The sequence below is a fragment of the Buceros rhinoceros genome, unplaced genomic scaffold (genome assembly GCF_000710305.1).
Source record: "Buceros rhinoceros silvestris isolate BGI_N320 unplaced genomic scaffold, ASM71030v1 scaffold30498, whole genome shotgun sequence".
Lineage (NCBI taxonomy): Eukaryota > Metazoa > Chordata > Aves > Bucerotiformes > Bucerotidae > Buceros > Buceros rhinoceros.
Window position 1 is genome coordinate 76,371 of NW_010428194.1, and position 23,030 is coordinate 99,400.

At 40.4% G+C, this 23,030-nt stretch overlaps 1 protein-coding gene across 1 annotated transcript; it reads right to left on the reverse strand.

Moving 5' to 3' along the window:
* Positions 1-1,338: 1,338 nt before the first annotated feature.
* On the reverse strand, positions 1,339-22,032 carry ZNF521 (zinc finger protein 521). Its single transcript, XM_010142183.1, has 3 exons — positions 21,949-22,032; positions 17,160-20,549; positions 1,339-1,442 (listed from the first exon to the last, which is right to left on the reverse strand). Exons 1-3 carry the CDS (start codon positions 22,030-22,032, stop codon positions 1,350-1,352), a joined length of 3,567 nt encoding a protein of 1,188 aa, XP_010140485.1. The 3' UTR covers positions 1,339-1,349.
* Positions 22,033-23,030: the final 998 nt, after the last annotated feature.

A 23,030-nucleotide genomic window follows, 5' to 3' on the forward strand; every position in this document is an offset into this window, starting at 1 on the left:
TAATCCAACAGGCGATTTCCTTTGCTCCTTTACAAAACCAGATTGTCATTTGCATTTATTCATTTTTATGAATAGTATGAAATGTTCATGCTCTAAAGGTATTAAAACTTCTTAGTAGAAGTACCCAGAAAAATGGGCTAGTAAGTTTTGGCAGGTAACTTTCTTTTACAGTGAAGCCAAGTTACTAGTGCTAAAGGAATAAATCTGCACGTTACCTTGAAAGAAAAAAACAACCATAAAATTAAGAATTTTTAAACTATAAAATGAAAAAAACAAAAAACCAGCAATTTCTCTTCTGTTGGATATGTAATTACTGGCTTTTATATTCGATACCATATTGTTTGGTCTGTGCTCTGCATGTTTTTCTATTTTTATAGCAAGAAAAACAGCGTAAGGAAAGCAGGAGCATATAATCATTGGTATCCATCTCTGTCTTGAAAAGTGAAATTTGGAAAAGAGGCTAAAAACAGAACGAGGCAAAGCTGGCAATGTTACCTTATTAGCGGGCAAATGATGTGCTTGATAAATTTAATTGGCTGATAGAACTCTTAGTGCTATTACTGAGTGGTTACCAAATTGAAAACATTACGGGTAATCCTAGGGGAATAAGCAAATAATAGGAATATATGAATATCAAAGAAAAAAGCAGCTTTTATTTTATTCCAATTTACAACTGTAACAGCCTTGTAAGCATCAAGCCAGGCTTGGATTCAGGAATCCTAAAAAGAGTTTTTAAAAAATGCTTGTACCTTAAAGAGCAGATTGCATTACAGAACACTACAATTCCTTTTTTTTTTTTTTCAAAGAAATGATAGTATTTAATTGTATACAGACACACTTCAGGATTTTTTCCAGACTGCTCAAACACAATAAACAATACTATTTTATGGCCATTTGAATTATTTATGTTTCCTAACAACAAAAACTTGCCAGTTTTGATTTTGGTACCAAGGTACTTGAGAAGTACACAGTAGTGTCATTACCGTAATAACTTCTGAAATTAAAACCTGTCTAAAACTCTATGGAAAGCTAACATCCAGTTCATTAACCATTCCTGTTAGTTTGTTTTCAATAATGCAAAAATGATTAGAAGTTTAATTTGCTAATCACCTGTGTTTTGACTGGCAGTGGATATATAATTCTCTGCAGAAGTCTAAACTAGCCCTTGCAGAAAATAAAATATGCTAATGCTTTATCAAGTCTAATAATATGAATAAAAAAATCAATCATGCTGAGGTTAATCATTGATGGATGCACAATTAATTTCTCCTTAACTCTGTTTAATTTTAGAGGCAATGATGATCATGAGTAAGAGAAACAGCCATCTGTCTTTGAGAAGTTTTAGTGCTTCACTTACCAATCATGTGGTTTGCAACATGAACTTGGATATCCCATTCATTGTAGAAAACCATCTGACATTTGATGCACTGGTAGGTCTTCTTCTAAAGAAACAAGGGTAGATAAAATTTACTGAAACATGCAGTTCAAACCATTTCATTATAACTCAAAATACTGAGTTCAGGTGGTCATTTAAAGCTCTCCAGCAGTGTTTTCATTAAGGCTTAATTATTAATATTAAAAAATAACACTCTGCAGTTCTGCAATACCTTTTATATGAGTTTCCTTAAACTCTGTAGCGCTTGGGGTTTTTTCAGCTTCCTAACTTCACAGGCAGACCAGTACTGCTTAAACACCCCCTTTATATTCATGGAAGGCAAAATGCAATGAGGATATGTGGGATGTGATCCAAACAACACTGAAATCAACATGAATCCTTCATTTTACACCAGTGGATTAGGCCCACTTCAGAACCGGGGAGAAACCAGGAACAGAACACAGACCTCATTAATCTGCTTCTCCCTCATTCTCAGCTGGGCTGCAGCATCTCCCCTGCACCATGCACTTTAAACGGTCCATCCGGCCACCATCTCTCACGTCTGGACAAACAGTGACTGCATCTGGGAATCTGCTCCAGGATCTACTGGCAAGCCTGTACTAAAACTGGAGGGCTGGCTGGAAACCAGCCAGAGGGCAATCCTCTGGCCACATTAGACTGGGCCCGTCTTACTTAAAAATCGTGGTGTATACAGACCAAACTTCATCATAAACCAGGAAATGCGTTACTCTGCTCTCTTTAGTTCAGAGGAAACATTTTTCATTTGCATCTTGGTGTCTTTCAAAAAAGATCTGCCATTTCACTTTTCTACAAGGTATATCACTTGTCCAAGACATTTCAACATCCTAAGAACGTGATCGTATTTTCTCTTTATTATTTTTCTTGACCTGAATTGGCCAGAGATTTGTTATTGGAAAGCACTGCTTTAAAAGTCAAAACTAAGAGAATATTCAAAAGTCAGATTTTGGTTTTTCATCACAAAATCTGCAGTTATCCAGGCATCTAATGAGACAAGTCAGATTCATAAAATTATTCATCAGCATAATTGTAGTATCAAGGACTCAAGTCCTAAGGTAACAGTCCTGGAGAGCTCAATTGTTGTTTTGAAGATGCAATGAAGGCAGTAAGCCCTGAACTGCCACTTCAAGGCAGTAACTCAAGAGACACGTATCTTTCTGTACAGCCACAGGCACCTTGCCTACATCAGCAAAAAGAGGGGGGAAAAAAAAGAAGAAAAACATCTATATTTTAAAGAATGTAAAGTCACAAAAAGCTGGCACAGATGTCGTAAATTGCAGGTTTCATATATATTAGTTGGGGAAGAACTAGGGTTCACCAGATAATGTGCATCAAAAATACAGCCTGTCTTGTATATATTTAACCTCTGAAGAGTGTTATGCAGCTGGTATTATCAATTATATTTTTAAAAAGGGTTTTTTTTTCCCAAACTCTAAACATTATTAAAGACTTGCTGGATTCATTATCAGCATCTGAACTTAGATGCCTTGTCCCAGCCAGATAAAGTGCCCATTCATTAAGTATCTTTCTACTTCAAGCCTGTAGGCAGAAATATAAAGACTTTTTAAATGTATGTCATTTTGTCTTACCAAGTTAACTGAAAAATTAGTGACTAATCAAAGTCAGCTCTGAAATTAAGTGTTCCTCTGGGCTCCTCTTTACAAATCTCCCATTGCTTCTCATACACAGAGGCTATTTTAATTTTCTTGATGATAGTAAAAAAATGTGTTGCTTCGTGGTGGAAATGATCATAAGCCTTTTTTGCCATTTTGCATTTAAATCAACTTTAGTTTTCCAAATTGTAACCAAGTTAAATCCTTTTGTGGACAAACAAAATCAATGGGCACCCAGAAAACAAACCTGCTTTGACTCAGATGTATAGTCATGATTTGTAAAGCTTGCTGGTTTAAAAGATACAACGTTTTTTTCTCTTTTTTGTGATTATGACAATACTGGTGAACTGGTAGAAATACAGATTCAGTCTAAGGGTTTCCTATTATATATTGGTAAATTTAACCTTTCTGCTCTACATCTAGTTCTATCAAAGACCTCTAAATAATGACAGTCATGATCAATGATTTATTATGCTAAGCTCTTTACAAGACGCCTTTTGATGCTGACATATAGAACAACAATATTGCATCAATAACAATCACTGCCTTTTTTTAAAACATTGTTTCCCTTTAGAACTAGTTAGAAAATATTTCTTACTCCCTGATGACTGGCACTGTATATTGTTTATTAGCATACCCCTAGCATTATTCCTGATATGTGACTTTGTTCAAAAACAAAGAAACATAAACTTAATGGCTGGTCTTTTCTCTTGTTAGCACAGCAACGCAGAGTGCATGTCAAGAACTGTCGGTGAAATTATGACTGATGTACATAATGACAACACATACAAAAGTTGGGGTTTTTTTGAAATCTAATGCCAAAAAATAAAGTCATTTGACAACGACGACAAAAATAATAATTTACTAGCACTTACTAGCCTCTTCAAAATGATCTGACTTATTTGCAGAATCACATGCAGAGCTTTTCTTTTTATCATAAAGGGAAGAATGTTTTTGTGTCAGCTGCTTGATCAAACAGTAGTTCTTTTTTGTTTCCAAACATATTCTAAAATGTCGACATCAACTTTTATTAGCTCAACATACACTCATCTCAAGTGTCTAAACTTGAGCATGGTTAAGTTTTTATTTTAAAAGCAACCTCAGTAAATTCCATTTACTCTTAGATTTTCAAATGATCAAACACAGTGATTTTCACACCATGTTAAACAAAACCCACTTACACATTTCCATACTTTTGCATTCTAAGGAAGTCCTTTTTCACTGCACGATACGTCTTAGTGTCACAAGCTTTGTCAGAACCACCGGTCTTGTAACTGCTCCTGGGTCCTGACGTGCTTCAGAGCTGGTCCCAGTTCCCCGCTGGAGTGAGATCTGGAGGGAGACTAGCCCCTCCTCACTCTGAGTTCCCACAAACTTGGGGGAATAAGATAGGAACGAAGCTCTAAGTCCCTTGCCTGGATAGCCAGGGAAGAAGCCTTGCAGCACTCGTGCAGCACAGCACAGAGGACTCAGCAGGACAGAGCGGGCAGCCAGGCTTGCTGCTCCAGCTCACAGCCCAGGGCATATCAGCTCCACACAATGATGAAGGACGGACGGCTAAGGGCACTTACACCCTACCCTGCCACCACTGCACTTGACAGAAGACACCTGTCAGCCTCCTGCCAGAGACAGAAATGTGACAACGTTCTCATTCTCCCTCCTGAACACAAAACCAAGCTGAAGCACATTCCTTGTTACCGAGTCACTTCGTATCAGCAAAGGTGGGCCACAGAAGACCCTTACCAGTGCATCTCCATTACGGACTCAGATAGGACTAGTACAGCATCTGCAGAAGCCATACTGTGCTCCAAACTGTGCCTTGTTGCAAAACTTCCAAAGACTTGTTCCAGAGGAGAGCAACACACACATTATCAGATGAGGTTTTAAATGATGATGACTAAAAATGATGATGAATTTTAAATTTTTCCTTTTATTTCTCAGATTGTTGTGAGACAGAAGAGAGACCTGCTGACAGAAACTCTTCAATGAACAAGCCCACAATCCTTCACTAACCCCTGTTCTGTCAAGAACCTAAGCACCAATTTGTCTCCTATATGCTGAGTGTAAATCTGAGGCCCAAGTCATGTCTTGGGCCATTCAAAATCGTCATAGAAGAGTAACTGTTTGGAGTAGGTGTCTCAGAAGAGCACTGGGTAATCTGGTTGCCTCTTGCATTCCTGTTCCCTTGCATTCCTGTTTGCAGAACCATTTAAAGCCTTTCAGCATGCAAAGCTTCTCTGCGACTACATTTAATGAGCTTTGGATTGGGCCTTCAATCCATGCAGAGCATATGTATGTGTCTCTCTAACCTTTCAAATAATTAATGTCATCCAGATCTTTAATTATTGTCCTGATCCTCACTTGTCGCTTCACAGTTTTCAGAATTGCTTTTCTATAAAGGTACCCAAAGTGTTCATGTCATGTCAAATGAGACTTGGCTGTTTTTATAAGCAGCCCAAGAATATGCTCTTTCAGTTGGTACTTCAAGTCAGTGGCCAAAATTTTATCTGACATTATGAACAAAGAACAACTAATAACCATCCTGCTAGAAGACTTACAGTTCTATTCAGAAGTGCTTCAGAAGTATGTACGAGATCCTTCTGTGTAGCCTCCTGTGCCCTGTGACTGCCTGAGGTACCCATCTGTACATTTCTCCATTCCCTAGCCGCATTATTTTATGTGAAAACGAACTGCATATGTTACTTATCTGCCCATGCTCCACCTCCTTGCCAAAGTCATTCAAAATTTTATCACCTGCCTATTTTGTTCTGACATTTCCTCAGTTTTGTACTATAAGGAAATTTCATCACCTTATTACTTATTCTTTCTTCCAGACTACTGATATGCTGCATAAATTCAACAAAATTGGTGCAAATAATGATTCTTAAGGCTTTCCATTACTCACACCCCTCCAACCTAACTTGCTTCAATTCACAAGCCTCCTATGCTTTCCATACCCAAGTCAGTGTTTATTTTCTTTTTAATCAAACCAAGTATCTCTCCCTATGCCATACTTATTCACCCAACAGATTAGTCTTTTGTGCAATACCGTTTCAAAAGCTTTGCTAAAATCCTGGTAAATCATGTTTATAGGCTTCTCTGTCAGCAGTCGTAGCCACTCTCTCAAAATACTCTTTATTGAAAATTTTAAGCATGATTCTCCCTTTGTGATTCTTTGCCCTCTATCCCTCATTAAATCCAAACTTTCTATACGTTCTTCTGTCATGTCTTTGAGTAGCCTTTCTCTCCTGTTCCTCACTGTTTAAATCAAGCTCACAAACCAGTAATTTCACGCATAATCCCTACATCCCCTGTTAAATGTCTGTTTAGTAGCCTTTTCCCAGGCTGTTGATATCTCTTCTTAAAAGACTGTAAATTTATCTGCTTAATGTTTCTTTCTATCTTCAGCTCCTTTCTCTGAGAATTTTGGGATGGATATTTTACTGGGTTTGTAAGTCACTTTTTGTAGACCATATGCTATTATATTATACCGAATCCACACTTCTTCTCCATGGGGAGGATATGCCACAAGCTCCATGACAAAGCATTTTTTCAACGGTATGGGTTTCCTTGATTACATACACCATTTCTGAATCTCCTTTTAACTGAATACTTGCTCCCTATATGAAATAACCAAAAATACGTCTTACAGCTTCTGCTGCACTGTGTCTACAGTCTCTCAGGCATCCCTAGTTTATTCTATACTCCTTTCACAGCCCTCTTGCACGCACCACCAAAAACGGCTTTGATGCGTACTTGTTAACCTACCGATAACCTCCTATTTACATCTAAGCACATTATTTACCCATCGCACCACTAAAGGGGACTTTTGAGGCATTTCCTGTCATCTTCGGCACAGACAGAGGGTATGGGTCAATGACACAGCCGAGACAACCTGCTGCTGCCAAAAGAGAGTGATGGCACACCTCCCACATCCTCACATCTCCCTCTCCCAGACCAATCATTCACTCACCATTTCCCTCACATTAAATCCAGGGCGGAGCTAATTCAACCTGTTAAGCTAACAGACAGATAACCTGACAAGATAAATTGAATAGCTTCTAAAAAATCACATGCAAAACAAAGTTAAAACTTGCACACTAACTACAGCAACCTGCCAGTGCTAACTCCTCCTGCTGCCAGCTGATTTTTTTAATCATTATTTTATTAAGTGTTAGCAGTGTGCTTGGCCCTGCATGAGGCACAAGAGCAACCACGGTCCCAGCTTATTTGCCCATTTAGCCATTTTTCATCGTAGCTGAGATTATTTTTGACAGTACCTTAATTGAGGATTTCTTTTCTATCTTCTTGGATGCTTATTTTGTCAACCTTAAGCTCTTAAAAAACTAAGCATATGTTAGCCAGTTTCACTGCATAGTTAGCTATTTATCTTGCTTATGGGGCACTGTCATGTTGCATTTTTTTTTGAATTGACTAATTGCTAACTCTTCTCTTTGCTCACACAACACCCTTTAATTAGTATTTCCTGATTGCTTTTAGAAACATGTTCATAATGATTCTATGAGGATTTTTCTGTTATTCTTTTGTTCAGTAGGGCCTTAAGTATAATGGGGTCTGAGTGCACACGCCTTGAGAAAAAATACAGCCAATTCCATAAGGTAAGCAAAACGCAACATGGAGAAAACCATTATTGGTTTCTAATTTATTTCATTATGGTTACTTACTGCTTTAATACACAAGATACACCAAATCAGAAATACCAGTGTTCCTTCTAGCAGTCCTTCCTTCTCTACTCTGCTTGAAGTTGTGGTCTGCTGTTCTGTCTTTCACCTTTACATTCCGGATTCTGCATTTAATCACATCTATCTTCCATATCTCTTAGTTACAAACCCTTCTTGATGAACCCAGCTGATGAAGTGTGTTAGCTTGCAAAATCTCCCACACCCATACAGAAAGAACCACAACTTGCAACTCTTCCCTTCCAGCTCCCTAACTCTTTAGCTCTAGGTCCGTGAAACTCAGTACTGAAGAAGTGAGGAAGTGACTCTAAAAGCTGGCAGTATGGGGCTGTGTATTTATTTTCTCTCAATTACTTCGTAACAGGTTTACATAGTTTATGAGTACAAACAGCTTTAAGTTCTGTGAATTTGATTTGGGATCTGAAAAATAAATGTATTTCCTTCTGTCTGCCTTTCTGTCCTAGAGCCCGATCCTGGGTGAGGCTGAGCACTGCAAGCACACGCGCTGAGCACTGCTCAGGAATCAGGGGCTGTGTTAGCAACTGTCAGTGTCCCCACTTATTTCTGTCTCCTTACACTGTACTTAAAATCAAAGACGGCTGCCAACTTGTGACCCTCTGAAATCAGAGAGCTGCTAACCCATCAAGAGTCATCCTAACATCCAGCATCTCAGTACCAGAGCAGCTGTGTGGTTACGGACATTAAGGAGAAACTACGATCAAGGCTGAGCTGATAGTTTTGCAGTTGATGTGGCATCACAGCACAGGCAGTAGAGCATGATTTGGCACGCCTGAGATGCAAAAAAGCTGATATTCTAAGAAAGCTGATTGACTTTTTTCTTTTTGAAGTTGCTTATTTCCCTTTGTTTTAAGAAAGGCATACTGAGACAGACTCTCACTCAATAAAGCCACTACTTTCTTCACCAACAATCAGCAACAGATGTAGCCCAATAAAATTAATAGTTTGCAAGTATGCACAAGAGACTACTCTTTTGTCTCTTTTCTCCACCACAAATTTTGTAAAAGCTCTCTGGATTTTAACAGAAAGGAAAAATCAGAAGCTTTTTATATACCTTATTTTGTTTGACTTAAACACTAAGAACACTTTTGTTCCGCACTATAGAAAATTAATTAATTTCACTTTCAAAAGCTTGACTCAGGACCCTTCCCCTGCCCTTAATTGTCCACTTTCAACTCAACCTTTACTCCTGCAGAATTCTAGGCCATTACTTACCAAGATAATTTAATCCTACAGAATAGAACTTGCGCTCAAAAATATGCAACATTAATATTAATGTACAAACAAAAATATATTACTCATACATAATATATAAGAAATTAATTTTCATTGAAGTATCAAGAGAAGGATTAAACCCCTTAGATCCTTCTCATGCAATTAGCTCTGCACTTGGGGAAGTCAATGGGACTTCACAAATGAAGGCTGCACATGATAACACTGGCAAGGCTGGGGTTTTACAAAGGCTTGTCGACACTACAAAATACACCACGAACAGCATTCTACAGTCATCCTGCTGTAATTATAGCACTACCCTGTATGGATACTCTTAGGCCACATCAACGTTAACAAATATACTGGTACTATCTGAGCTGGCACACAGCTGCTGACATCGCAACGATGCTTGACTGTGTGCCCAGTTGAAAAACCTCCACTGGGGCAGTGCAGCTGACTAAAGATGTGGTACACCAGAAAACAAGAACTCCACTGCGCCAGTCTTCAACACTACCCACAATGATTGCGCATAGCTGTTTTGTCCACTGAAGACAAACTTGCTTTCCTCTAACAGAATTAAGGAAACTGCTGAGAGTTCCTTCTGTCCTATTTCCTGATCTTTTACTTTCCCATTACTTCTTAAAATTCCAGCAGTTCCTCTTAGGTACATCCTGTAATGCTAATTTCTTTTTGCACAGGTCTACCATTTACCTATCAGAAAACAAGAGATTGCAGCATTTGTTTCAGAAGCAGAATATCAATCATACTTCTAGGTTGGCAGGACTTCAACCTGCACTCAACCACCATCACACTAGCTACCAGCTGTGAAAGTGAACATAAGAAAACTGAGGAGCCATGGTTAAGACAGATAGTTCAATAAAATCATCAGGTGAAGAAGACATTCTGTGACTAGGCCTACAAAAGAAGCACCAAGCAGCAGAACAGGAGCAAGCGCAAGCTGGCCACTGCTGGTGATGGCTGCAAGGTTTTCGTATGCAGACAGCCAAGAATTCCAGCCCACACAGGATACCAAAACGGTGGGAGAATAATTGAAGGGGACAAATAGCTCATTCTCTCCTACCTCCCATTTTGTTTTTGAGTACACAAGCAGCAAACAACTTTTAAATAGACATACCTGTAAGTGTCCATATTTTTAAGTCACTCTTCACAGGCATTTCACAGACATTATAAATGACCAATGAATGCACGTGAGGCTTTAATCCTGAGGCATTCAGGCCTCTGATAAAAACTGCAGGCAGGGGCTTTTTTCCCAGATTTGCACATTATTAATGGTCAGACTATACTGAGATGCTCAGCATCACGAGAGGGAACCTCCTCTGCGTTGGTTTGTGCCCACTGCCTCACCCTGAAGTGTCCCATGGCAGGGACGGATGTTAGCAAGGAGACACATTTCTGCTGTCATATTCAGCAGCTACACTATACAAAACACTACAGGTCATAATTCACAGAATCACAGAATTGTTTTGGTTGGAAGAGACCTTTAAGATCACCAGGTCCAACCATTCACCCAGCACTGCCAGGTCATCACTAAACCATGTCTCTCAGCACCACATCTATACATCTTTTCAACAGCTCCAGGGATGGCGACTCCACCACTTCCCTGGGCAGCCTGTTATTATTTTACACGGTATTTTGTAATACAATGCAGGAAATGGAATAAATGAAAGGAAAAAGTACCTAAGGGTTTTGAACAATCAGTCATAAGATCAACTATCATCCATCACAGAGCTACAGGAGTTCGGAGAAGAGGACTCTTCAACAAGATGCTACCTTCACTTACTTTCATTTTGTACAGCTTCATGAAACAAGCAGTACTGGGGCTACATACCCGTGTTAAACCAATGGTTAGCCCATTTTATCTTCCTGATGACAGAGTAACAAATTTGGGCATTCTGTTTGTTGTATGAGACAAATAACACCCACATTACGTATAACAACTTTATTGAGCAGTGGTAAAAAACATTTCTCGAAACATTTACAGTCACTTAAGAAGTTGGTCTACGAGCATCTCGAAGAATAGATCATGCTTTCTTATAGCTTCATTTCTTGTGACTGACTGACTTTTGCAGAAAAAACAGTTAAAGCCATCTCCCTGGTTTGGATTTCTAAAAGGCCCCTTTCCTGTCTGGATTCTCGCACCTGCTGGGTCACCTCTCTTCCCAAACACTGTAAAAACTTTGTAAGCTTTGAAATTCCTATTAATCTATTAAGTTTTTCTTAACACTGGCCAAGAGTGGGCCAAAAATAAGAGGGGGAAGAGAGAGAACTCTCTAGAGGCATGTGAACCAGCAGACAAAAAGAAACATGCTACAACTTCCTATGTCTTTCTCCTAAAGATAATCAAGCTAGAAAAACAGGAGATACTTCCTGTTGTTTCTACCCAGTCCTGAGGTCAGAATACAAGTACTCATCACTATTCTGATTTTCCAGTGGCTCTGTGCAGAAGTGGCATGTTACCCTGGTCACTTGCCCACCAGAAACATGTACAGGGAGGACCCTGTGAAGCTGGTGGGCTGCATGGCTGACGTGTTGGAGCACACATCTCAGGATGTTTTGTCTCATAAAGCTTTGCTGAATCTACATTTGCCCTCTCTAGAGATGCTCAAGGTCTTCATCCACATTCCTGTGTCCCTCTCCAGTTCTTCTGCCTTTCTTCAAGCAGGCATTCCCCACACTGCATTGGTTCATGGAAATCGTGGTTTGGTGCTGTTGGAAACTTTGGAGAACAGGTTATCCTTTCTTCCTCTCATGAAAAGTTTTCCACTGATGTGAGGAAGGTGTCTCTCCAAACTCCCCAACTGAAGCCTCTGGCAGATAACAAGACAAAAAACTATTAGATTTTAACGATCATTGGGAAGGAAAGTAAGAAAACCCACTACAGTTACCCCCCTCACTTCTGTCCAGCAGCTCCCAGCCAACACAGGGCATTCCTTTCACAGACTGAAATCACGGTGAGTGCGAAAAGGTGGGAAGTTTGCTGCTTAACTTTGTTAGGTTTTACAGCAACAGGATAATAAATAACACCATCCTTGTTAAATTCAGAGAGGACTCTGTCTCATAGCTCACTACTGAAGACAAAGAGAAGAGAAATGCTTAGGCCTGTTATCTTGTCAGCCACTTCAAGGCAGTGGTCCTACCAGATATTAGAGCATAGTGTAATGCGAAGGTGGCCTGCCGTGGCAAGAAAAACAGGGTAGCCCTTTCTAAATATAGAGATGGTCACATCAGAGATAAATCTTACCTGAAAGCAATTTTAAGGTGACACAAAAAGACAAAAATGGTACTTTTAGTGAGCTTGTTCTGAACTCCAGATGCATAAAATATGTTTGCCATAGATTAGTTCTGCAGACTATTTCAAAGCCAAATCTCTGGGCCAGCAACAAACCTTTTTTACCTTTTTCTGTCCCCAGATCCAACATCCAGCATGAAAATCCCTTGTTCTGGGCCAGGACTCACTGACAGGAAACCCAAGGCACCACTTCTTATGTTTACATTACAAGTTTATGTGCTTATTCATAAAAATCCTGTAGTCACAATTTTCAGTTTGGATTGCTGAGGATTATTTTAATTTTGTTACATATTTCAATTAAATGCTTCAGTATTGATTTCAGTGCATTTTTTCAGTTAAAAGCAGGGTGATTTATATTGCTAAAATGCTATTGCCTGCCCTGCCAAAAGCATGCATCTGGGAACATTTCTGGGTTGCTCACAGTCTCTTCTCTCTTCTTTCCGCATCTGACTTGACAGTGCATGCTGCTGAAACAAACCAGCTACTTCAAAAGGCAGCTCCTGTTTTCTGTCTTTGTGAGTCTGGCAGTGTTTTGAGAAGCGGGGAGGACTAGTAAGAGAATAAAGGTAGATTCAGGGGCCATGAATAAAGAGAAAAAAAAATGTTATGCTAAAACAGTACACCTACCTGAGCTCCATTCTTTCTCCCAGGGTGAGACCATTTCTGGATCCATCTGAGGTCAGATAAGTTGAGATTCAAGGAGCCACCAGCTCTCTGCAGCATCTGAATTTTGTGACCCCATCTCCACAAGCTCACTGTCAGCCTGCTCTTTCACGGCTCCTTCCAGAGTGGTGCTGTGATGTCCCCTGCTGTGACACACCCATCCTGGCATACAGCTCTGCACAACCACAACAGGACAGGAGAGCTGCCCCAGATTCACACTCACTCATTTCTTCAGCTGGTGTGAGGGCTGCTAGATCTCGCCTTTGTCCAGAACTTCTGATACTCTCTGCTATAGTGAGATTCTGCAAGTCTTTTGCAACACCTAAACAAGCATCTTTATTCCTGCAGAAATTTGGCAGTGTATTGGCACTGCTCTTTCTCTTCTCAGGACCAGAAAAGCCAGTGTTCTTGTATTATTAATGAAGGACTGTCTGCATTGCCACAGGTAATACAGTATTCACATGAGCATCAAATTCTTGGAACAAAGTGATAACATAACTTAAACTACTTACAGAAGAAATTACGCCTGATGAGCATCTACTCTGAAGTTACCAACAGGACCCCAAACTGCGTGCAGTGGTACCTGTGGATACACCAGCCTAAGACAGGTTTTACCAGTAAACTGTTGGTGTAAGCTGGAGTCCATTCCCTCCTCCCCTGCCAGCGAAGAAGTTAACAATTTAACTATTATTGTACAGTTAGGGTGGTATGATTCTGCATGGACAAAAGTTGTGAAGCTTAAGAAGTGAGGGAACACCTGCTGCTGCGCCAGGAGTTCTCCCACTAGGTGCATGACAGCATATTAAGGAGGAAAAAGAGAAGTAAGGCCACACGGGTTTTCATGAACACTGCTCTCCACCTTCAAAGTGCTTTATAAAAAAATGTATCGCAATTAAGTGTGGCAACACAGTTTTCTATCAACCTTATTTCTTGAGTAAGGAAAATGAAGCTGAGATGTTCAAGTAGATTTGACCGAGTCAACAAAGCAAATGAGTGACAGAAAAAGGACTGATGTCTACTTTCCAATTACTATCTTACCAGAGCTTGTTCTCCACTTTCAAACATTAACTATCACCAAGAAGATCCTTATCCCAGCCTAACCGAGTGCTTGCAATGATTCAAGATCTTTACAAGAAATCTACAACCTGAATTCGGCACCTCATCAAGCTCAAGGAGTAAGTTACATATTTACCAGTTTTAGAGCTCTTTCAATAGCTGGCTATCCACAGTCTGCACATTTAAGTCTGTCTGATAGCTTATGGGTAGTAGATTCAGCAGAATAATGGGCTTCATGAATTTTGACCTGCTCCTTGAGGGCTGTAACTGATGACAAGCAGTGTCTATCATTTGCCATCCCACCTGAAAGGTAACTTCCAGTGAGGCTGGTTCAGTCCAACATCTTTCCTTAGCAAGCAGGGTGAGCTCAGCAGGTGATAGCTCAGCTGATGACATTATACCACGTTAAGGTAACTGCACCCTATCATGTTATTGAGTACAGGCTAGAAAGGGAAGTTTTCTAGTTCAAACATGAGAATACTTGGCAGAGAAACGAGAATTGACTTTATTTTTTTGTGTTATCTTTTACCTTAAAAAGATATTTTCTAGTACACTTACTAGTAATCTATTACTAAGTAACAAAGGATATTCCACACTATTAATGGCCTGATGACTAGTGTCCGTATTTTTTTTGTCTTAGGAATAGAATGTTCTTTATACAAAGGTTGAAATCTCAACCAGACGACTCTCAATAATGCAAATTGAGAGATTTCCACTCCTTAGTATGACTTCTTTTGTTGAAAATTACCCCAAAATCGCATGTTTAAGTAGCCATCTTCAACATCCCATTCAATTCAAGAAACATCCTTCCAGTGGAGTAGCAAAGCCACTGACTAATAACGAATTTTAGAAATCCAATTTGTTTTTACTGTTTTTGTTATGTGCTTATGTTTTCATTTCCCTCAGCCTGGACATCCAATCTACAGTGTTAAACATTTGTGTATTACCACTTTCAATTTTGATTCTCATTGCTATAATGCCTGCATCGCTACAATTTGAAACCAGTAATATCTGTTAGAAAAATAAATTATCTTTCAGGATTTTACAAGCATGCATTTATGGTTTCCAGAAGCACTAATGCTCTGTCAGGAACTTGATAGCTTTGTGCTTCCCATGAGAAAAGAATCTGAAAGTCTACGTTACTTTTGTGGAGACTAGCACCATAGACACTGAAAAATACGTTTACACGCTCTGAATGGGGGCGGGGGGCAAATGGTGATTTGAAAGCAGGCAAATGCTATTCACAAATCGTGATGTAGTTTAAAAGGTTTCTTCGTCTTACATACATTTCTAAGAGAAAAAGGAGTAAGAAGAGGAACATGATGCTAATCAGAAGACTTAAGAACTCTGATTATACCTGATCCAACTAAAAGAAGATTCACTGATGACACTCACCTTGTATCACCACAAAGGAACCCCAAATTTCTCTTTGTCTAGTTTACAAGCAAGAGAAAGACAAGCTGGTAGTATCTTCTCATGGTAACTGTCTTAACACACATGATTCTAATTGTGCTTGAGGTAACAGGAATTGTCCTCCAACATGACCAGGAAGACATTTCATGTAGTCACTTCGGGAAAGATGACAGGAACAGGAACCAGGATGGCTCTGAATCTATAAAAAACACGCAGCTGCTAATCCTGTGGTACCCAGTCAGCAGCAGTACTACAGGACCATCAATGGCCTGAACCATACCTAATGAGAGCCATATCTTTTCATTCTTCTTTGAAAAAAAAGTTTTCCCTAGCTCTGCAGTTCTCAGTCTAACAACCTGCTCCTTCCATAACTTCACACCATATCCCATTCCCCAGATGTCCCCCAACACCACCCTATGTGCAAACTGGAGATGCAGAAGTCATGAAAGCACAGGGCCCTTCCCTGGCTGTTGCATCCTGCCTGGTACTGCACTCTCGTCTCCCAGCTCCACTTCCTTCTTCGTGGCACTCTAGGCACTGTGCTACCTCAGTGGGCTTCTCCCAGCATATCTTCAGCTATGTTCTTGGTAGCTTCACAAATACTTACCTCTTGGCCCACATATCCTCATGTATCTTCCATCCTCTCTCTCTGCCTGTTTCCTGCCCTCCAGTTTGCAAAACACTGTTGGATGACACGCTGAGAGATTTCTTACCCGACAGATGGGCTCAAAAACAGGGACAGGGAGTGAGGAAGGTGATGGAAGAGCAGCAGCTCCTTAGCCACAGGATATCCACACACATTCACAGCAGTGGGTTGCACCTTGTTTGTACCATTACAGGTTAAAAGCTTTCTTGAAATAAAAGCTATTCTTTCTTATAATTTGTTTGTGCTGTGTTTTTAGGCTTCCCGAACTATAAGGGGTCATTATGTAAGACACCATGCCTAACATATTAACTCTAAGTCAGTCTTTGGACAACATTTCTGAAGACAAAATAGATTCCCTTGTCTCAGCACAGGACCCCCCTACCTTCCCGTACACCAGTGACCAACTAATAACACCTGAGGAAGCAGATAAGGTCTTTCAAGAGTTTGATATTTGCTTTCCAAATTATGCTGCACGAATGGGATTTCAACCATCAGGCACTAGATGCTTCAGTGACATCAAAATGTTGTTCATCAGGAGTGGAAAGAAAAACACAAGGACTTGCTTCCAAAGGACTGATTTCTCAATTTACCTTAGGCTAGCATTGCACTTCTACTTAATCAAAATATGTTGTAAGAGGGAAAAATGAATGTCTACAATACAATTAAAAAAAAAAAAAAACAAAAACTCTCCTCAATTTGTTGCTCCCAAGTATTTTTTCAAAATCCACCCCTTATGCCAGCATTTTGGCTCACTGTAATTTACTTCTCTGTCATTAGTGCTCTCTGCTGTAAGCAAAACTCCTAGCTGGGGATTCCACTGCATAAGGGAGCTGGGATAAGATTCCAGATTTCAGTTGTGCTGGCATGAAGATAGGTCTCCTCAGTGATACAGAAGACAATATCCTAGGGAGACTGGAATTAGTCCTATTCTGCACAATTCAGCCCAAGATGTAAGGCATATCAAGAAGCAAGTAATTACTAGCGAATGGCTACAGATGGAAATGTAACGTGGTTCAGCCTAAGCACTTCATGACAAGTGACAAGACAGCTTGAAAAAAGGGGGACTTTTTCCAAAAGGATGGAAGGTGTCAAGAGCAAAGAAAAAAAGGGTTACCTCTTCAGTTTGGGAGGGGCTGATTCTAGGCATTGGAGATACTTGTGGTGTTTTCAGCTGTGTGCTGTTGCTGTCTGGAACAAGCTCTCTGTGGATTGACTGAATGTGGTTTTGGAGTTCACTTTCTGATTCAAATTTAACATTGCAACTAGAACATCGAGTCTTCAGTCCCCCTGCCTTGCTTTTGTTGTCAATGGAACTCAAGTTCTCATTTTGGCCCATGCCTTGTCTGTTACTGCTTGAAGGGATGTTGATACTTGGACTACCACTCTTACTGAGATTAACACAGCTAGCACACAGACCATATGGCAGACCGTTGATGTCAAGTTTCACTAAATCCTGTTTTGAGCGGAATTCCTTCAGGCAAGAAGCACACTTGTACAATTTCTGGAGATGCTGTGCACGCCCTGTGGACTGCACGGCAGAACCGTTTCCAGTTTTCTGCATGTGGAACGTGCCATGGATTTTCAGTTCCAGTGTGGAGGTCACTGTCTGCATGCACACCACACAGCGGAACCCTGTCAAGGAGTTCCTCAAGTCAGGGTGCATTTGGCAATGCTCTAAAAATTCCTCCTCGCTCTGGAGGGGCATCTTGCAAATTCTGCAGTTTCCAGTGTCCAGGCTCTTACTATGTGTGACCTTATGTTCAGTAAGAGTCAGAAGAGATGGAAACCGCTCGCCACAGATTGGGCACATATAGTGTTTCACTGGTCCCAAGTGAGTCTGCATGTGTTCTCGGAGCCCATTTTCAGAGAAGAATGTTCGAGAACACACATTACACTTGTAATTCCCTTTAATGAGTTCAGCCTTTTTCTTCACTATGGCACTTTCTCCAGGTCGAATATTGTGGTCTCGAAGCTGGTGATTTTGCAGGAGAGTCTCCATGGTATAAGCTGCTCCACAAATGTCACAGCCGTACATAGGCTCAGATGTATCCACATCTTCTTCACTGCCATCGTGGCTGTTATGGGACTCCTGGCTATTTGTCAGCAAAGTCTGGAGTTCCACTTCTTCTTTCTGAACCTGCTCAGATGCCCCATTTGTTCCACAGTTTGGAGTTTTCGTTTCAAAAACACAATGTTTTTCCCGCAAGTGCTTTTCCAGCAAGATGATAGCATGGAAAGCTTTGCTGCAGAACTTGCAGTTGTACTTCTTGCTGTGCGTAGTAATGTGACACTGCAGCTCCACCTCCGTACCAAAGGACTCACCACAGAAGATGCACTTGTGTACTTTGCCTTGGTTCTCCAGGTGGTTGTGTTTAACATGAAGCTGTAGGTCAGTCTCATTGCGGAAATCCCAGTTGCAAGATGTACATCTGTACACCTTCTTTTCATTGCTGTGCTTCACAGCCAAGTGTAGCTGAATGGAGACTTTTGAGTCAAAAACCTCTTGGCACAAGGTGCAGCGGAAGAACACAAACGTATGCATGTCCAGTAGGTGTTTCTGCAAGTCATCCACAGAAGTGAACTGCTTGTCACAGCTTTCACAGATGTAGTAGGTTGAGGTGATCATGAAATGAATAGTAACATGCTTCAGCAGAGACTCTTGATTTGGAAATTCCTTGTTGCACTGAGGGCAGGTCAGTTTTGGCAGGACAGTATCAAGATGTGTTTTTAAATGAGTCTGAAAACCATCCAAAGAAGTATACTTAGCACCACACTGATTACAAATATATTCACCTGCAGGACGATGAGGAGCACCTCCAACCGCCTGCATCATCTTTAAAGAGGTTTGCTCAATGGTTACAGGAGATAAGGGACTCATGGCTCTGGATTTTTTTCCATTGTGGATGTAATTCAGTGCCAAAGGAATGTTCTTGTGGTTCTCCTTGATATGCTTATTCAGTTTAAGAACACTATTAAATATCGGAGAATTTGTACAGTAAGAACAAGAATACACTTCTACCACTGGATCTTTTGGGGTTCCAAGCACAGGGGAACCAAAACGGGAACTGCTAAGATCACAGTGGACTTGTCTAATATGCTCTTCCAGAGAAGAATCTGTAAGAAACCCCATGTAGCAATGGGGACAAAAGAACGCATTACTGTCCTTAGCAGCAGGGTTGGCAAATCCGTGAGAACATCGGATGTGTTCCTGAAGGGTGTTGAGGTCATTGAACACTTCAGAGCAGAAGTTGCACTGGTACACCATGGCAGGCATGGTAGAAACAATTAGTGCTGGGTCCGGAGCTTCGTGGACTTGCTTAAGATGTTCGTTCAGATTGTAGAGAGATGGCAGTACCTCCAAACAATACTGACAGATATGGGCTTGTTCGGGTTTATCTAAATGCATAGTTTTCAGGTGTATCTGCAAAACCGCGAGGCTGGAAAATAACTGTTTGTTGCAGTAAATGCAGCTATAGGTAACTTTCGCTTGTTTACTAGAAGGACCAGTGATATCTGGCACTTGCTGAGCTGCCCGCTTCCTCCCACGACCTTTTGGTATAGGAGGAGCTGTTTCCACCATTGTTGAACTATCCACTGAGAGGTTTGAGTCTGGAGTGGTACTAGAGACTGAGGTGTAGCCCACAGTTACCAAAGACGGGCTGTTGCTGTGGTTGCACGACTCTGGTTGCTGGTGACTGTCCATGTGGCTGTACAGCTCCTCCACAGTATGAAAGTTCTCAGAGCAAATGCTGCATGAATTCTTCTTCTCACCATTATGAGCCTGCTCCATGTGATTCACCAAAGACGTTTCCTCTACAAAGAGTTCGTGACAGTAAACACACTGAAGAGCAGATCGGTCTTCATTAGGAGAACACTCGGGGTGACATTCTGCAATGTGCTTCTGAAGATCTTCAGGAAAATCAAAGCCTTCTTCGCACTGACTGCATTTCTGAGTGTCTTTCATTTTCCAGTCCTCCATCCGGGAAGCAGACTGAGAGCCATCTTTGTTCCTCTCGTGGACCTGCATGTGACCATGCAGTGAACTAGATGACAGGAATCCACGTCTACAAATGGCACACTTATATGGCTTGTTGGACGTATGAGTCTTTAAGTGAATTTTAAGGTGATCGCTCCTTGAGAATGCTGCATCACACTCACTGCAGTGATACTTCTTGTCTCCCGTATGGAGCTTTATGTGGCGGTCCCTGCTCCGTTTGTGTTTGAAGAGACGACTGCAATACGTGCATTTGAAAGGGAGCTTGTCGCTGTGACTTTGCTCGTGGTGCTTTAAGTAGCTGAGGCGGCTGAACGATTTGTCACAAAACTGGCATGGATAGGGCAACCCTGGACCTCCTTCCTCTTCACCAAAATCACAACCTTCTCCATGGCTCGGGGAAGTCTGGTCCTTGCTAGAAGGCGATGATGCTGGCCATGAGCAAGTGGGGTCATCCTCAACATCCACTCCATCTGAAATGAGAAAGAAACACACCCACAAGCTTAATTCCTACAGTTCAAAGGGGAGAGGAAATACTTATGAACAGTGCAGATCTGCCACTCCTAAACAGCTAAAACATACCAAATTCGACGAGGATATTTCTTAAACCTGTATCCAACAGCTTCAAGACCACATTTATTTTTACCAGACTGTAAAACATTAGAAGTTATTAAACAGTTCTGTGCCTATATTAACTTTTTATTGCTTTTTTATCATTCTTTCTCACTTGCAGGATATGTATTATACATTGACAACTTTATTAAAATGCAGATTTTAATATATTTAATGTTTCTATTGTATCCATTGTAAAATGATTTGCATATTACGTATCTGAAGAGTCAAAGGAAAGGAGAAAATATTACAGGAATGATTTAAAAGTAATACAGTCAACCCACATGCCTAATATTTAATGGAAATATTCCCTCTGCCTTGCCACAGGTTTTTGGTTTTTTTCTTCCCCCTGAACACAGAAATCTTTTAAAGGCTATTAGTGAAAGGGACCTGGGTGTTATTCTAAGCAATAATAGAAAAAATTACAGGGGAGGAACAGGACAACAGTATAAACAGTGAAGTTTTCTCTAATAAATTGCAACCAGATTTCTCCAATAACGATACAATTCAGTTACCGAAAGCTGGCAGCTGGATCATTAAATGGTCAAAACAAACTAATAAAGCAACAGCCAGGAACAAGGAAAATGAGAAAGTTTCAAAAGGGTCAGTTGTGAACAGCATTTTTTTTTCCCTCTTGAAGTTCAAGAGGTTGCCCAACATTTCTTCCTTTTTGCAAAGGCCTCAGCCAGCTGAACTTCCTCAGTCCAGTAGAACCTGTGCTGTGAGGTGATGATAGACAAAGCAACTTGTAAAAAAACTGGAAATGGGAAAAATGATAAACGATGACGGAAAAAGCTGAAAGATTTACGAGTGATGAGGAAAAGACAAAACAGAAATCCCAGCCAGATAATAAACTAAACTAGTAATCCATGTTATCACCTCATTTCTAGACAGGGCAAGTTGTTTTCTCAACAGATGCGCTGTACAGTTTTTGCACCTTTTGTTCTAAATGTAGATCCCAACACTACAATGATCGTACTATTTTAAGCTAAAACGTCTTTAAAAATATTAAAAGAATGCTTGAAAGACCACTCTATATCCTTCCATTCCTTTCCAGGGGTGATGCCCGGGGTTTTTTTCCTTTTAAAAGTAAAATCAACCACAGTAGCAGTACAGAAAAAGACAGGATAAACCTCTTGAAAAATGTCTTTCCTAAGGTATTCTTGCAAAGCAGTAAGTTTCCTAACAACTTCAGCCTTCTCTCAAGAAATTTACTACACCAACATAAAAGTTAGAGCTGGCCTATATTATGTTAACAAATTCCAAGCCTGCTTTCTTTAAGGTAACAAGATTTTACTAGATTATCCACCTCTTGCTTATCCACAGGAAACAGATGAGGATTCATTCCTTTCCTGCATCTAGAAACTGATGACAATGCCATCTCACTATCAATGCCAGATGGCAACCATCTAACTCCGCGAAAACAACCCAACACCATTGCTGGATGCCTGCCCGTTGACACAATGCTTTTCAGGATAAGTTGGAAACCGCACAGGTTTTTATACTCTTGTTTACGTCTTGAAGAGGAGTGTTTCACAAATTTCACGCACCTTTTGCATACAAACTGTACAGCTGTATTTAACTACATGCAAACCTGCGCTAAAGGAATATATTTAAAAAACAAACCCAAACCCTAGTCCATGACCCGTGTCTTTGAACTGAAAACAAAGGTGTTTGTTTTTTTAAGATAGAACTGAAAAATACAAACCCTCCCTTACGGCAAAAGTACTATAATCCGGTAAAATGCCTCCCAATGAACCGAAGCAGAATCACTCACTGTCATACACAGAAATAAATATCAGCCAGGTGAGCTGGTAAGTTGGTACATCAACGACTGCAATATTCACAGGAGACTTTTGATGTAAACTTCTGTATTGCCCTTTCAAATTGTTGGGTGTGACTCTACGACCAAAAATGATCAAAACAGTAGAACAACTATTCACAGAAAAAGATCTTAATTTTTACTACATTATAAAATTTAGTTTTAAATGAACATTTTCAGCCAGGTCCTTTAACTGGAAAAACCTTTTGTCCTTTAAAAATCAAATACACTCCTGACACACGACCACTGCTGGCAGATAAACAGGAATTTATGTCAAGCAACCAAGTGAAGAAAAATAGTCTGCAACTGCCTAGGCAACATATTCTGTAGCCAAATTTAGTATTGAAATGTATATCCTAAGAAGAAATGATATATTATTGTATAAATGTTTAGAGGAATACAGAGTAAGTGTTATAAATAGTGTACCATCACTGACACAGTAGTAAATCACTTCCTTTTTGTGGCCACTGCCTGCATGATTTTACCTATTATACAACTATTCCCCCTGGCTTGTGGATCTCGGCGGGCTGCCGGGCTGGCAGCGGAGTCGGGATCAA

Bases quoted from the DNA above. Each gene is read 5' to 3' on its own strand.
- ZNF521 (XM_010142183.1), bottom strand. From the start codon at position 22,032: ATGGCATTGTCATCAGTTTCTAGATGCAGGAAAGGAATGAATCCTCAT. The intron at 20,550-21,948 runs GTAAAATCTTGT...TTTGAACTGTAG, and splicing joins AGCAAGAGGTGGATAATCTA to GAATTAAGCTTGTGGGTGTG. The intron at 1,443-17,159 runs GTAACCCTTTTT...TTGTTTCTTTAG, and splicing joins GCCCCTCCCAAACTGAAGAG to AAGAAGACCTACCAGTGCAT.